Below are 17003 nucleotides of genomic sequence, written 5' to 3'. Positions count from 1 at the left end.
AGGAAAAAAAAAAAAAAAAAAAAAGAAAAAGAAAACCAAAAAGAAAGAAAAAGATAAAAAGAAATAAAAAGCATACAGATTGGAAAGGAAAAGTAAAACTGTCTCTATTTGCAGGTAACATAATTTTGCAAAAGAAAATCCTAAGGAATTCACACCAAAAAAACTATCAGATCTAAAAAAGAAAAACCAAAAAGAAGTTCATCATGGTTATAGGATATAAGATCAATATATAAAAATACCTATATTTCTATTCACTTACAATTAAAAATACGAAAATGAAATTAAGGCAACAATTCCATTGAAAATAGCATTGGGACTTCTCTGGTGGCACAGTGGTTAAGAATCCACCTGCAAATGCAGGGGACACGGGCTCGATCCCTGTCCTGGGAAGATCCCACATTCTGCAGAGCAACTAAGCCCGTGAGCCACAACTACTGAGCCTGCGCTCTAGAGCTTGCGTGCCACGACTACTGAGCCCATGTGCCACAATTACTGAAGCCCGCACGCCTAGAGCCTATGCTCCGCGACGAGAAGCCACTGCAGTGAGAAGCCTGCACACCGCAAGGAAGAGCAGCCCCCGCTCGCCACAACTAGAGAAAGCTCACGTGTAGCAACGAAGGCCCAATGCAGCCAATAAATAAATAAATAAATAAATTTTTAACTTATTAAAATGGTTACATACTTTACAGTTTACAAAGCGCTTTCACATTGACACATTTGATATTGTAGTAACTGAGTAAGATGGACAACAAAGACATTATTTTTTAAGATGAGGAAACAGACTTCACAAAAGTTAAATGGTTGGCCCAATGAAGCAGAGACTGTGAGCTGCCAACCCTAAAACTTGTTCTTCTTTTCTTCCATGTTAATAAAACCTTTTATTTTTACCTGGGCACAGGACCACTTGTAACAAAGACTATATATCTTTGTATCCTCTGCAGCTAGGTGTAGCTAGGACAAATAAGAAAAAGTTCAGAGTAAGTAACTCTTCAAATTCAACTTCTGCATCACAGAACTTTGCCTATTCTGTCTTATTTCCTGTGTTGTAAGTATGAATTCTTTCTGCTTTTTCTACTCTTCATTGTACCATCTTTCTAAATGTCTAAAATTCATCACCCAGATGAAACAAGATGCCCTTTGACCTCCGTTGGTAAGTTTCAAAATGATCTATTTATTTTACAAAAGAGAAAATAAATGAAAGTTGGGTAACTATCAGAGGGGAGACATCTGAACCTTCTGAGTACATAATTTTTAGAAGTCATTTTAACAGAACAAACCCAGGTAGTAACATATGGACATTTATAATATTTAATTAATCATTCTAAAAAATTTTTTCCCAATTGATAAAATATGTCCACAAACAAAAACAGGTTTTTAGACCCCACAAATTTTTCCTTTTCAGAGAAAAGTTCCCCTTATCTCTACGTTAATTCCGATTAGTAAGCATAAGACTTTTCTAGTCAGCTGCTCTTCTTTTGGGAAGTACATGTGCCTAATAGTTAATCCACCTGGGCTTTGGAGCTAGAGTGCAAATCCCAACTTTTCATTTACTAACTGTGTGACATTACACAAGTTACCTATCCTTTCTGCTCCTAAGTTTTCTCATCTTATAATGTAGATAATAATAATACCTACTTCATAAAGTTGCTGTGAGGATTCAATGAGATAAAACAGGAACCAAAGAACTTAGAATAATGGCAGTGCGTCTGGAAACACAGAGCTTGTAGGGGTCAGAGGCAGGATTCAAACCCAGGAAATGTAGCTCCAAAAGCTTATGCCCTTATCCACCATAATATACTACCTTTTCAACTTTATATACAAATTCTAAATATGTTATCTCACCTGATACTCGAAGGTCTGTGATGTGAACAAGGATAATCATCTCCATTTAAAGAAGAAAACAGAGACGCTATATATCAAGCCAGGGCAGGACTAGAAGTGTACTCAGATTATCTGAGATCTACTCCAAAAACCATACTGCCATCTGTGACTCTCCAAATTCCAGTACTTTAAGCTAACACAGAAGTACTGATAGATCAGTATTTCCTATTTTAGTAGTAGTAGTAGTAGTAGTAGAAGAAGAAGCCGTGCTGCAGCTTGCAGGATCTTAGTTCCCTAACTAGGGGTTGAACCTGGGCCATGGCAGTGAGTGCCGAGTCCTAACCACTGGACTGCCAGGGAATTCCCCTTATTTTTAAACACACGGCAGCAGTACAGGAGGACTAACAGGACTAACAAAGAAAGGACAAAGCAGAAGCTGGAATTCCATGGCTAAACAATTCAACTCTTGGAAATTCCTGCTCAGAAGGATTTTTCCCTTCACCAATTAGGCATACCCTAGGCAAAGTAAAAACAAAGTTCCTACTAAAAAAAGCAGAAGGGAGAGAAGGTCAAGTCTGATTTAATTTGGATCATAAGGAGATCCACACAGTTCAAAGACTAAACAATTTCTAGGAAGAACAAACAGGAAAGTTCTTTCTAATTAATTGAAATGGCTTCTACTCAATCTGGACCAACCCAGCTCTTCACTACATTGCTTTTATCCTATCACTCTCCTAAAAAAAATTTCAAAGGCTCCATATCATCTATAAGCACAGTTCTCATGCTGGGAACACATTCAAGGGGTTCCTAGCAGAAGTGTGCCAGGGGACTAAAGCTACAGTATTAACTTGGCACATTTTAGAATAGCAAACACACTCAAAGCTTATTTGAGGGGATGAGAGTATGGGAGGTCGGGGGAGAGGTAATCAAGTTATGCAACCAGTAAATAACTTAAAATATTTTTGTACTGAAACAAATATATTATGTAAAAGGCAAACACTATATGAATTTTAAGATAAAACACAAGATTACCAAGAAATTCCTGTTTGTAACACTGGTTTCAAGTAATACCCTTTTCTATCCCACAGCAAATTTAGTTCCCTCTGCTGTTAGAAGTTGGAAAAACAGAGACCTAAAGAATAAAGTGTAAACAATTTAGTAAGGTATTCGAAACATTTACTAACTGGCTCCAACCTTCCTTTCTAGCCGCATTTTCCACTTTTTCCTTCTCCCTCCAAACATGCTACCTACTAGATATACTAAACTGAGTGTTCCCTAAAGCAACCTACTATTTACCATCACTTCCTAAGCACTTTAACAGGCACTTTCACACCTCTGAGCCTTTTTTTAGATTAGTCCTTCTATGTGGCAAAATCTCACACATCCTTCAACATTCAGTTCTGTGAATATCTTTCCTAATTTCCAGGGCAGAATTAATTTGACCCTCAGCACCTGGGTAATTAATCTGCACCATTAACTATTAGCTATTATGTACTGAATGACAGTTGTGTGGTACCAGGCACCAACCCTGCAACTTTATATATACTTGCAATCTTCCAGACAACGCTGTTTTGAACAAAGTAGGTAAACTAAGGCTCAGAAAGATTAATTTACTATGAAAGATAACAGAGCCAGCAGATGGCAGAGCAAGAATAAAAATTACAAGAGTTATCATTCATGAAACACTATGTCTCAGGTCCTGGGTCAGAGCTCTTTAGATACATGAGCTCTTTCAATTTCTAGATTCTATGGATCAAGCACCATTACAATATGCATTTTAATGAGGAAACTGAGGTTTAGGTTAAATATCTTCCCCATATACACATGGCTAGCATGTTGATAAACTGGAACTCCAACTCAAAAATGAGGCCAAAGCTTATATTTTTAAGCTCTTAAGCCACTATACTATAATAATATCATAATCATAATTATTGGGCTCATTATTTGTTAACATATGCTATGTGCTATATGCAATAAACTATGCTAAGTACATTACATATATAATTTCATTTACTTCTCATTAAAATTCTGTAAGTTCTATCAGTATCCCCATTCTATGAAGACGAAGACACTGAGGCTTTAAGGGGTTTATTAATTTGCCCAAGATGATACAGCTAATAAGTGCCAGAGCCAGGATTAGACCCCAGGCAATCTGATTCTAGAGTTAAGTCTGTGCTTTTACCACTACATAGGCTGCCCTTTATATCTGACTCCAAAGCTAGTTTTCTTTTATAATTCTATGTTACACCATAGTTACTTATGACTGTATCTGTCTCCCCCACTAGACCATGATGCTGTTCAAGTTCAAGGAACATATTAACCCTTTCTGTATATCCTTAGCAGCCAAAACACTCCCTGATATTTACCTGTTAAAAGAAAAAAAGAACGAGTTCAAATTAGAATAGTGGTAAAGATACTTGCCCAGAGTTACAGTATTTGTAAGAAATGGGGCAAAGATGCAAACCTAGGTCTACTGATTATGAAGTCCATATCTTTTCCACTATACAGTACCATACCTCAGGACAATTATTAGTTTGTCACTGACATAAATGCCAAAAAACAACTTGGAGACCTGTTGGTTGTTGCAGTGACTCACACATGAGGTGATAATGCTATAGATTAGGATAGAAGCAAAGAAAATGGGAAAAAAATCAGAAGTGAAAAATAATTCGAAGAAAGAATTGACAAAATACAGTAAGTGACCGAATAGGAAACAGATGCTGATTTTTTCTGAATCCCTAGTACTTAGCACAATGCCTGGCACTGTACTAGATACATGAGTATTCTCTGAAGGACTGACCAGCATTCATACAGCATACTTTTTACATACATTAGCTCATTTAGCCCTCACAACAGTTTTGTGGAGCTGGTATAATAGACACCATTTTGTATATGAGGATACTGGAGATCAGAAAGAAGTGTACCCAAGTTCATCTACTTAAAAATGTGGCAGAATTGGGCCTTGAACCAAAGCATTTAATTACAAATACCATGTCCTTTTTCCTATCCCATATAGGCCGCTCAGATGAAGGAGGGAAAAGGCTAGAGGAAGGAGAAGTCGAGATTTAAAAAAAAATAAATAAAACCTCCATGATTTAAAGTAGTAGTTAACCAGGGGTAAATATATGTGTGTGTGTGTGTCTAAAGAGCACAGTTAAGCACACAGGATAAAGTGCTAACATTTGGGGAATTTGGGTGAATGTCTACATGAGAATTCTTCGTGTTATTTTTGCAACTTTTTATAAGTCTGAAATTGTCAAAATAAAAAGTTAGAAAATAAAAATAAAAAATGAAATAGTAATTAATACTCCCATGAGGTCACTGACAAGACTGATAAGAAGACAAGACAAGGAATTATTTCATCAGGGGAATTTGTTAAGGCTGTGGAGAGTCTGCCTGCTTAGGCAAGTACAGAAAAGGAACTAATAATGCTTCTATGAGAGAATTCAGCTGAACATAAGATTAAAATATCATCCCCTACTGGTGACAGTGGAGTCATAAGAATAGATAAATTCTCAGGGGAAGTGACCAGAAGCGATAACTAAGCCCTGTAATTAACTATATCACATGTAACAGCAGACAGAATGACATGGTCCCTGAACAATGGCTGAAAAAATATCCTATGGAAAACAGCAAAATCACCACCAGTCTGAAAGAACAGCACAGCCCTTTATTTAATTTTTTTGGTTAACACAGTGTTTTCTAGAACAGGATATAATCCTGACATTGTGAATCATTCAAATCAAGTGTACCCAGATTAGTCCTCTCAAATGATGCTGGTCAAAGTATAAATTGGCACAATTTTTCTTGATAGAAAAGACTTAATTACAATCTTAAAAACACCCAGTCTCTGGGCTTCCCTGGTGGCACAGTGGTTGAGCGTCGCCTGCCGATGCAGGGGACACGGGTTCGTGCCCCGGTCTGGGAAGATCCCACATGCCACGGAGCGGCTGGGCCCAGGAGCCATGGCTGCTGAGCCTGCGCGTCCAGAGCCTGTGCTCCGCAACGGGAGAGGCCACAACAGTGAGAGGCCCGCGTACCGCAAAAAAAAAAAACACCCAGTCTCTGGATCTAGTACTTCATCTAAGAATTTACCCAAAACCCCCCAAAAAAACAAGCAAAGGGAAATAATCGGAGATATTAACAAAGGTATTTACACAAAGGGATTAATTACAGTTTTTCTGACCCCCCCTAAAATAAACCCACATATAGAAATGTCTAAAACGGGGGGAAATGGCAAGCAAATTATGGTATATCAACTCTATAGATAATTACATAGCAATATGTATGTTTCTGAATAACTTTTAAAGACAGTAAAATGCTAAGAATAAAGTTAGTCTAAGCAAAATAAAAACTGTATGTGCAGCAGGATTTCACTTAAACCTGGAAATGACGCGCTGAGAACTGCGCGTCCAGAGCCTGTGCTCCGAGGTGGGAGAGGCCACAGCGGTGAGAGGCCCAAGTACCGCAAAAAAATAAATAAATAAATATCATAGGAAATGATATTGCCTGAAAAGTTATTGATATTGCCTGAAAAGTTATTTCAGAAGATTATAAAGCTACCTCTAAACTAAACAATATGTTATGATAAATCTATAGAAAAGAGCAAGAGAAAGATTTAAAATAAAAAAGGATGATTGACAGGACTTCTCTGGCAGTCCAGTAGTTAAAAGAGTCTGAGCTTCCAATGCAGGGGGCGTAGGTTTGGCAAGGCCCCTCCCCCCCAAAAAAAACGGATAGTGAATACCATGGATACCTTGGGGGTGGGTGGAAGTGGAATAGAAGAATGGGGCACACAAGGGAAAAAATGGCAGTGGTTATCTTCTATTTCTTAAGTTCGATGCTGGTCTTTAGATATTTGTTTACTATGTTCCATGGCTTACATAAATGTTTTATATAGTTTTCTAAATTATCAAATTATTAAAAATGAAAAAAGACAAAAGTAAAAATTTGTGGAAATGTAAATAAAGCTATATTCATGTTTCTGCTTTTCAAATATTATAAGATAACCAAAAATCAGTGTCAATTGAATCAATGACAGCCATACTTTTCAATAATATATGTATTCAAACTAGTAAAAATAGACATTTTTTATTAGACTCAATAAAACTATCTTAATTTTGAATGAAAACATGTGCTTGTGTATTTATATACACACACTTTTATTTTTCCTAAATTGGCCATAATGTAACGTCTTGCCACAGCTCCTATACCCTTTCCCAGTCTTACATTCTCCAGAGGTTTTACCATCTAATAATGGTAGACTGGGTTGGAAAAGGAGTCTTGGCAGGGTTTTCAGGGGAAAGGCAAGGGACCAGCTATGCTGTATAAAGAGAAGTAGATAGGAAATAAAAAGGGAATTTTAAGAAGCACATCTGTGAATTTTATTCTATTTTACAATGTTCAAAAATCTGCAAATAAAGACTTTGAGTTACTACAAAATGACTTTTGGTTGCAGGATTATGTTCCATGGATTATGACACTGCTCTAAACTACATGGATCACAGCTTAAATAGTTATACATAAGCAATTAAAAGAATTTCTCCTGCTATTAAAGCTAGGTATATACACAAATATCTGCTCTTCTGCTCCTGTCTTTAGATGTCACAAAGCAGAACCTTGAAGGAACAACAAAACAAAACAAAACAAAAAAACAAAGAACACTGAAGAAAAGAACAACTAAGCTGAAAGGAGGTTAGGAGAGGTCTTGAAATGACACCACCTAGAAGAGACATAGAAGGCTTTAAAATGTTGAAGAAAAGAAAAAAAGAAAGTAATAATGAGAACCTTCATCATTAAACATCTATCTAGCAGTTCAATTTATAAAGCCTTTTCAAACAATCATGACTCTATCAAGTAAGGAGAAAAGAAATCATTTTTTGTTGAGGAAGCTGAGGTTCAGAGAAGGAATGTTACCAGTGGTAGTCATGCCTCCCCTTCTTTATATATGCTGTCCCCTCTCCTTAGAGTGCCTTCCCTACCTGTCCATCTATCAAATTCCTACTCACACTACAAGAGCCAGTATATATGTCCACTCCTCCATGAAGCTGTCCCTCATATCCCAAAACACAGATTTAATCACACTACAGTTTCTATATAGTTCTATTACAATTAGCCACTGTATAACTTATTTGTTTAGATGGCAGTCTCCCCCTCAAGACTATGAATTCAAGGAAAGTTAGTAGTTTTCAAATGCTTTTTGTCTATGGCCCACTTAAGTGGGGCAAAAAACCTCACAGCCTACCCATCCCTCTTGGTTCCCAAGTTCCAGTGGAGAACCATATTAACAAAGAAGTATCACTACAAGGGACTTTTATAGACATCTGCTTTAACAATAAAATGGATGTTTCCGGGCTTCCCTGGTGGTGCAGTGGTTGAGAGTCCGCCTGCGGATGCAGGGGGTGCAGGTTCGTGCCGCGGGGCGGCTGGGCCCATTGGCCACGGCCGCTGAGCCTGCGCGTCCGGAGCCTGTGCTCCGAGGTGGGAGAGGCCACAGCGGTGAGAGGCCCGCGTACCGCAAAAAAAAAAATAAATAAATAAATAAAATAAAAAATAAAATGGATGTTTCCTATTTGAATAACAATACATTGTCAAAGTCTAACTTTGGAAATTTTTATGTCAAAAGTTCTATTAATGCAAATTTATATCACCACACACTAGATTAATAATAAAGTTAAATCAATGATAATTCACAATTAAGATACAAAACTAGTAACAGGGCTTCCCTGGTGGCGCAGTGGTTGAGAGTCCGCCTGCCGATGCAGGGGACATGGGTTCGTGCCCCGGTCCAGGAAGATCCCACGTGCCGTGGAGCTACTGGGCCCGTGAGCCAGGGCCGCTGAGCCTGCGCGTCCGGAGCCTGTGCTCCGCAACAGGAGAGGCCACAACAGTGAGAGGTCCGCGTACCGCAAAAAAAAAAAAAAAACTAGTAACAATAAAAAAAACTACTATCAACTCAAGACAACATTGCTGAGGCACTGATTACAAAGCTCTCTTCCAAGAAATTACTGGAATTCCAACAAGCTATATTTGTATGGTACATATTTGGTAGGAGCTTTGCAACACTTCCAAGTATCAGACAGACTTCTTCATAAGCAGTCTCTGAGGAATCACACATTGATACTCATTAGCTCTTCCTAACCTTCTTCTCATGGCTTTCTTTTAATCTTCCTAAATTTAAAATTTTCTTTCTTATACTCTCCTTCCTTGAAGTATTTAGTCATCTATGCAATACTCAGCTAGAGGCATACTCAGTCACTACCCTGTGACTTAGTTATATAATTTGCTGGTTGCTTTGTTTTATATATTTAAAAGCTTCATTCTGTGACTATATTGCCAGGGTCATGACAAAGAAGCATTTCAGAATTCTGAGCAGTGGGCTACTTATTTCTAGCAAGTGGGGAGGTGGGGGACACTGAGAATTTACTACATATTGCAATTGTAGTCTACTGTTGGAGGAGACTGGGGCTTCCACTGTTGCTGGTATGATAAAAATGAAATAGATCAGGCATCTTTTATATTTGGGAACTAAAGTCCTCAAAAATGCATCTAATAAATTAATAGTTGAATGAATTAGTAAGTTACTAGATGGTAACTTATCTCAAAATTCATTTTATTTCTCCTCATGAAACTACTTCAGGAAATATCTGACACAAAAAGTATTAAGATTTGGGGCTTCCCTGGTGGTGTGGTGGTTGGGAGTCCGCCTGCCAATGCAGGGGACGCGGGTTCGTGCCCTGGTCCGGGAGGATCCCACATGCCGCGGGGCGGCTGGGCCCGTGAGCTGTGGCCGCTGGGCCTGTGCGTCCGGAGCCTGTGCTCCGCACGGGAGAGGCCGCAGCGGTGGAAGGCCCGCGTACCGCAAAAAAAAAAAAAAAAAAAAATTAAGATTGCCTTAATTTCTCAAGACAGACCTGTGGGCTTCAAAATTGATGAATAATGAGGTCTCTCTTTTGCTTAATTAAAAGGAAAAATACACTTTACAGATGATGCCAGTAACAGTAGCTTACAGTGAATAAAGCAAATTCACATCCTTTATTTCATTTGATAACTTTATGAAGTAAAAAAGGAACTTTATTTAGCAAAAGGAAGTAAAAAGAAATATATTACAAATTTCATTTTACAGTTAAGGAAGCTGAGGCACAAAAATGAAGTGACGCTTCCAGAGGCATTGTGCTTAGCAGCAAGAATACTGGACCAAGATTTGAATTCAGTGCTGTTATACTGCAAATTACCTAGCTCTTCTGATCCTCAGTCCTGTCCTTTGTAGAATGGGGATAATATTAGTACTTATCTCGTGATGCTACTGTCAGGATGAAGGGCAAAGATGTGTTTAAAGCCCCCAGCACAATGCCTAACAGAGTAATTACTCAGTAAATGTTCCCTTCTCACTTAATAGTCATGATCTTGCACAGGTTATATAAATTCAAGTTTCAGACACACAGGGCAGAAGGTTCATGATTGTAAATTCTCAAGAGAGAATTTTCCCATCCAGAGACCATGTCAAGATAAATAAGTTCCTTTGTTTCCCTACACCATCAAGCAGATATTTTTTAGTTTACATTTTCACCAACAGTGTGGGCATTTTGTTAGGTGTTAGGCTCCTGGCTTTATGTAGTTGTCTCAGTTCTGATTCATATGACAGGCTAAAAAATCTCATCTCCTACCTGAAAGGCTCCTAGCACTTGACAGATCCTCCAATAGAAGGTAATGGCTCTGACAGTACTCCTTTTTTTTGTAACCCTGGATGATTTTTTCCTAAAGATTGGACCAGAAACCAGGTGACTACAAAGATTACAAACTGGACAATTTCAGTATTAGAAATAAATTTTTTTACTGACATCTCTCTGAAGGACTATGTAACACTGCAATGAAAAGCATGGGTTTGGGAGTCAGACTGCCTGGATTAAAATGCCAGCTCTACCACTTACAAAACAATATAACTTTAGGCATAAATACTTAATCTCCCCATACCTCAGTTTCCTGATCTGTAAAATACAGACAATAACACTACCTACATTACAGGATTGTTGTCAGAATTAAATAAATTTTAGGTGAAAGACACTTAGAACAGTGACTGGCATATATTAAATGCTCAATAAACGTTAGCTACTACTATACAATATAAACTCCATAGACCAAACACTATGTTTTGTTCACTGCTGTATTTCCAGAGCCAACAATAATGCCTGCTACATAGTAGGCACTAAATGTTTGTTGAATGAATAAACGAACAGTCAAGCACAAATTTATTATTAGGTGTATTTAAAATACTTATTTGCTCCTAGAGAAAGAGACTATATGTCTAGAGAGAAATATTAAGTCCCAAGTCTAGCCTTGAAATTAAACAATGGGATTGAAAAGCAGACAAATGTCATTTGAGTTCATTTTGATATAAGAAACTTGGACCAATCTTTGATTCCTCATTTTAGTAGTATTCCATGGGAAATCTCTTTTTAGTTTATGGGGTTTTTTTCCCCTTGTATTTTTTACTGATTCAACCAAGTTAGACTTCCAGGAATAAACACCTAATGTAACCTTAGATTTGATTTAATCCCTTTACCTTCTCTTTCCCCAAATACAATCATTTTACAAATGAGGGAGAAGGTCAAGAAGGTAGTACCAAAGGCACAGATATATTGCGCTCAAGGGTACAGATCTTTTGAATTATTTGGCATGGACTGAGGGGAATTATTTTTCTTTTTAAAAAAAACCCACCAACTAGGGAATTCCTTGGCGGTCCAGTGGTTAGGATTCTGCGCTTCCACTGCAGGGGGCATGGGTTGGATCCCTGGTCAGGGAAACAAGATTCCACATGCCATGTGGTGCAGCCAGAAAAAACAACCACCACCAAAAAAAAAACCACCAACTACTCTTCAGAGATCCCTAGACACCAAATAAAAATGCAGGTAAGGCAAGCTTCTTGCATGTGTCACTTCAAGGCTTGGGCAGTGTGGCAAATGGCTGTGTGTTATAGGGCAAGGAGCTAGATTTCTATCTAAAAAGGATCAAGGCCTGCAAAGGTAAGTAAATCCCCTTCCCGTCCATCTTAGCTCATGTAATAAAGCTATTCTAAGAAACAAAACAAAAATTCAGGTCAGTAATCACTGAGCAGATGAGCAGATCATAGGAATCAACAACTCAAAGATATACTTTAGCATTATTTTCCTCTAAACTACTAGCATTAGTTTTGAAATATAATATGGTAAACAGAGAAGCTCGGTTAATAATGGAAAGAGCACTGGGCTTGCAGTCAGTCCTGGCTCTGCTACTTAGTAGCTGTGTGTCCTTAGGCAAATAAATTAACTTCTCAGTTTGCTTATCTGTAAAACCAATGCTAAACCTCCATCTTGACTACCTCACAAAATGGCAGTGAGGAATAAATGGGATGTGTATGAACGTGTCTTTAAAATATTAAAGTACCATGGAAATATTAACATAATTGAATGAAGGGTTTCTGGTGTGAAAAATTGGGTAATATATTAATGGAGTTTACACAAAATTAAAACCTATAAAAGCAGCTTGGGACTTCCTTGGTGGTGCAGTAGTTAAGAATCCGCCTGCCAACGCAGGGGGCACGGGTTCGAGTCCTGGGCCGGGAAGATCCCACATGCCCCTGAGCAACTAAGCCCGTGTGCCACAACTACTGAGCGTGCACTCTAGAGCCCGCGAGCCACAACTACTGAGCCCATATGCCACAACCACTGAAGCCCGTGCACCTAGAACCTGTGCTCCACAGCAAGAGAAGCCACTGCAATGAAAAGCCCGAGCACCACAACGAAGAGTAGCCCCCGCTCACCACAACTAGAGAAAGCCGGCGCACAGCAACAAAGACCCAAAGCAACGAACACCCAATGTAGCCAAAAATAAATCAAATAAATTTATAAAGAAGAAAGGAAAAAAAAAAGCGGCATGCCCTGATTCCACAGTACTATAGGTAATAGAATATATCTACTTTACTAAAATATTTACCTTTAACATGCTAGAATCTTACTACATTTTTTTAAGAGGTGGAAGGGATCAGAGAGGATTTAATACAACCTTTTCACTTTCGAGATTTAAAAATGGAGGCACAGAGAGATAAAACGATTTGCCATAGGTTAAAAGGCCTATGAAAAGAATATAACTGATATTACGTAACTAAGAACATTGAAACTTTTTTAAAATGCCCTTAGAAAAGGAGAATATGACATTGAACAGGCATTAAGATGCTTTTGAGAGCTAAGAAAAGTGTTTATACGAGGGAGAACTGGAGATAGGAAAAAAGAAAACAGATCTTTATACAGAGCTAACAAAATGTTTAAATAATTAACCACCCCTCTACATTTACCAGTCACTGATTCTTTACTATCTGTATTTAAATATTCTGTTCTCCAGAAGGAATACCTCCACAAATTACAGACAAATAATTTGTAAATTTTTATACAAAGGGATATTGCTTTGCAATTCATCTTGAAAGCACTTGGCTTCTTCCCCAACTCTTTCTGATGAACTCTTCTGTATAGAAATGTTTATCCTAGGTCAAAAGTATCACTTAACGCTAGTAAGAGAAACTATCTGATCCAAAGTTTCTTACCCATCAAAACTCTTTTTCCCCTCAGGGGACCTGTACAGAGTGTCACCTTTTTTTCCCCTTTTTCATGACTCACATCTCAGTTAACATCACCTTACGCACTTCTCTACAAAATACACACATTCTTTCATTGAACAAATATTTATTTACTTACTGTGTCTCATGCATTATGCCAAGTGCTTAAGACATGAAGCTGAAAAAGTACAACTCTGTTCTTACCCTCAGGGCGCTCATAATCTGGAGAGAAAGCCAGCCTCCTTAACAAAAATACCATGACCATGGGGTAACTGCTGTAACCAAAGCACATACAATGTACAGGGGAGGCAAACAGGAAAGGAGGAACCCAAAGCTGCCTGAGGGTAAATGAAGGCTTCACAAGGAGGTAGGGTTTAAGGGAACACCTGAAGGTTAAATAATCAAGAAGGGTACAGCATCTAGGTTAAAGTAACAGTGTAAGCAAAACTAGAGGCACGATAAACAGCATGTGTGCTCAGTATTACTGAGCAGGAAATGAAACAACTTTTTCTCATAAAATGATTAGCTCATTAAAGAATTAGATCTTAAGGGCTTCCCTGGTGGCACAGTGGTTGAGAGTCCGCTTGCCGATGCAGGGGACGCGGGTTCGTGCCCCGGTCCGGGAAGATCCCACGTGCCGCGGAGCGGCTGGGCCCGTGGGCCATGGCCGCTGAGCCTGCACATCCAGAGCCTGTGCTCCGCAGCGGGAGAGGCCACAGCGGTGAGAGGCCCGTGTACCGCAAAAAAAAAAAAAAGAATTAGATCTTAAGAATCCTAGTATGCTATGCAAAACTATTTGCTGAGCCCCCACTATGTGCTAGATGCTGCCAAGTACACAGGATACAGATCGTTGTAGACCCATTGCTGGCCATATGTACAGCTGCCACCTGAGTTGTGCAGTACAATCTGTGTGGCTGCAGCAGGGCTATAAGACCACTATAAACTAGTGGGGCCTAAACTGTAGGTTTCTTAAGCATAGTGAAGAGTCCACAAATTTACATGCATACCAAGTATGCTCTGTCCTCAATAATATCTTGAAAGGTACACTTTCAGTGCACAGTAGATACTGTTAGAATTAAGAGTGCAGTATCACTTTAAAATAATACTTAATTTCTACCAGCCTTTTGGTTTTCTCCCGCTGATGTATTCTAAAAGCATATTCCTGTCATGTGTCTCAAGCTTTTCAATGTTAAAAAGGTATCTAAATGCTAAACACAGAATGCCACCAACATCTGATACTCTCCAAATGCTTTGTAGAAAGATGATTTGGCAATATGGATCAAGAACCATAAAATTATATATACCCTTTGACATATTCAATAAATATGAATTACTTTTATAATGGAAACAACAGTACAAATATTTTAAATGCCTGAATTCAGTTTAGATTCCTACAGTCTCATAGAGTACAGGGAAGGTGTTTGAAATAGCACAGACTTAGGGGTTGGACAAACCTGTGCTTGAATCCTGTTCTGTCACTTATTAGGTATATGACTATAGGAAAGTTACCTGATTTCTCAAAGCCTCAGTTTTCTTAACTGTGCAATGAGAAAGCATCATCAACCTCATGGAACTGTAAAGATTAATTAGTATATCATCTGATACACTGTGTGCTCACTAAATGTTTGAGATCATGCTCTCTAAATAAATGTCCCAGCATTTAAGAATTTTGTTTTGGGCTTCCCTGGTGGCACAGTGGTTAAGATCTGCCTGCCAACGCAGGGGACACGGGTTCGATCCCTAGACCGGGAAAATCCCACACACCATGGAGCAACTAAGCCCATGTGCCACAACTACTGAGCCTGCGCTCTGGAGCCCGCATGCCACAACTACTGAAGCCCGTGCACCTAGAGCCTGTGCTCTGCAACAAGAGAAGTCACCACAATGAGAAGCCCGCACACCGCAACAAAGAGTAGCCCCCACTCGCCAGAACTAGAGACAGCCTGTGCACAGCAACGAAGATCTAACACAGCCAAAAATAAAAAAACAAAGTTCTGTAAAAAGAAAAAGAATTTTGTTTTAACATTATTTTCCCATTTTAATTATTAGCATTAAAAATGTCTTTTATTCTATTGCAGATAATGACTATCTCTGCTACTTATTGGTTATATGTTTTTAAGGGTTAGCTTTAGAACCTATGCAAAAAGTAGTGTTCTAGCCAGCATTTCCTAATTCATGGATGATTCAATCATTAAATTCAACATTGATACCTATTTCATTTTGTATATTTAAAAATATTTTTTAATTGAAGTATAGTTGATTTACAATGTTGTACCAATCTCTGCTGTACAGCAAAGTAACTCAGTTATACATACACATGTAAACACCAATTTGTATTATTTTTGACCATCTAATAAAATAATTATTTAAATTGTTCTCCTGTAAAAACAGAATAGTTGAGAGTATCCAAAAATTTATCCACTGAACATGTGTGAATTAGTGGAAATGAGAAAACTGGCTCATCATATTATAGTCACTCAGTTGTTATAACTTCATCTGAACACAGAGCAACACAGTAATTTTAAATTATTTTTATTCTTAGAATGAACTGTTGGTTAAAGACAGGAAACACAAGCTGCACTGATGATGAAATAAGAGTAAATGAGTGCATTTATCTTATCAGGATTCTTAAATGGTACATCAAGGTATCTCAGTATTTTTTTTAAGTATTAAAAAAAGAAATGTGATGACAGTTATATCCAATTTGGATTTTCAATATTAGAAATAAACTACCCGTACCTCCAATGTTTTATTTGTGGAGACAAGCTTGCAAGCAACAGCCTAGAACCATTCTTTTTGTTTTTTTGTCACTTAGAAACAGAACAGAAAAATTATAAAAACCTACTGATTTTTATTGATCCACCTCATAGAGTAATGAAAATAAACACAAAAGTAAACAAATGAGACCTAATTAAACTTAAAAGCTTTTGCACAGCAAAGGAAACCATAAACAAAACAAAAAGACAACCCACAGAATGGGAGAAAATATTTGCAAATGAAGCAACTGACAAGGGATTCATCTCCAAATATACAAAGAGCTCATGCAGCTCAATATCGAAAAAACAAAGAACTCAATCAAAAAATGGGTGGAAGATCTAAATAGATATCTCTCCAAACAAGATATACAGACAACCAAAAAGCACATGAAAAGATGCTCGACATGTCTAATTATTAAAGAAATGCAAATCAAAACTACAATGAGGTATCACCTCACACCAATCAGAATGACCATCATCAGAAAATCTACAGGGCTTCCCTGGTGGCGCAGTGGTTGAGAATCTGCCTGCTAATGCAGGGGACACAGGTTCGAGCCCTGGTCTGGGAGGATCCCACATGCCGCGGAGCAACATAGGCCCGTGAGCCACAACTACTGAGCCTGCGCGTCTGGAGTCTGTGCTCCGCAACAAGAGAGGCCGCGATAGTGAGAGGCCCGCGCACCGCGATGAAGAGAGGCCCCCGTTTGCCACAATTAGAAAAAGCCCTCGCACGGAAAGGAAGACTCCTTAAAAAACCAAAAATAGAGTTGCCATATGATCCAGCAATCCCACTCCTGGGCATATATCCAGAGAAAACCATAATTGAAAAAGATACATGT

At 38.4% G+C, this 17003-nt stretch overlaps 1 protein-coding gene across 2 annotated transcripts in view; it reads right to left on the bottom strand.

Annotated features, from left to right (window-relative positions):
• ZYG11B (zyg-11 family member B, cell cycle regulator) overlaps positions 1-17003 on the bottom strand; it is a 76238-nt gene that overhangs the window by 53862 nt on the left and 5373 nt on the right. The window contains exon 2 of one of the 2 annotated variants that reach the window (XM_024739284.1): positions 889-951. The exons of the other annotated variant lie outside the window; for it this stretch is intronic. Coding sequence (XP_024595052.1) covers positions 889-951 — 63 coding nt within the window. The remainder of the gene's footprint in view (positions 1-888; positions 952-17003) is intronic. 2 annotated transcript variants of the gene reach the window in all.

The sequence above is a fragment of the Neophocaena asiaeorientalis genome, unplaced genomic scaffold, assembly GCF_003031525.2.
Source record: "Neophocaena asiaeorientalis asiaeorientalis breed wild unplaced genomic scaffold, Neophocaena_asiaeorientalis_V1.1 scaffold138, whole genome shotgun sequence".
Taxonomy (NCBI): domain Eukaryota; kingdom Metazoa; phylum Chordata; class Mammalia; order Artiodactyla; family Phocoenidae; genus Neophocaena; species Neophocaena asiaeorientalis.
The sequence above is the reverse complement of the archived record's forward strand: the minus strand, read 5'-3'. Positions and strand labels throughout refer to the sequence as shown.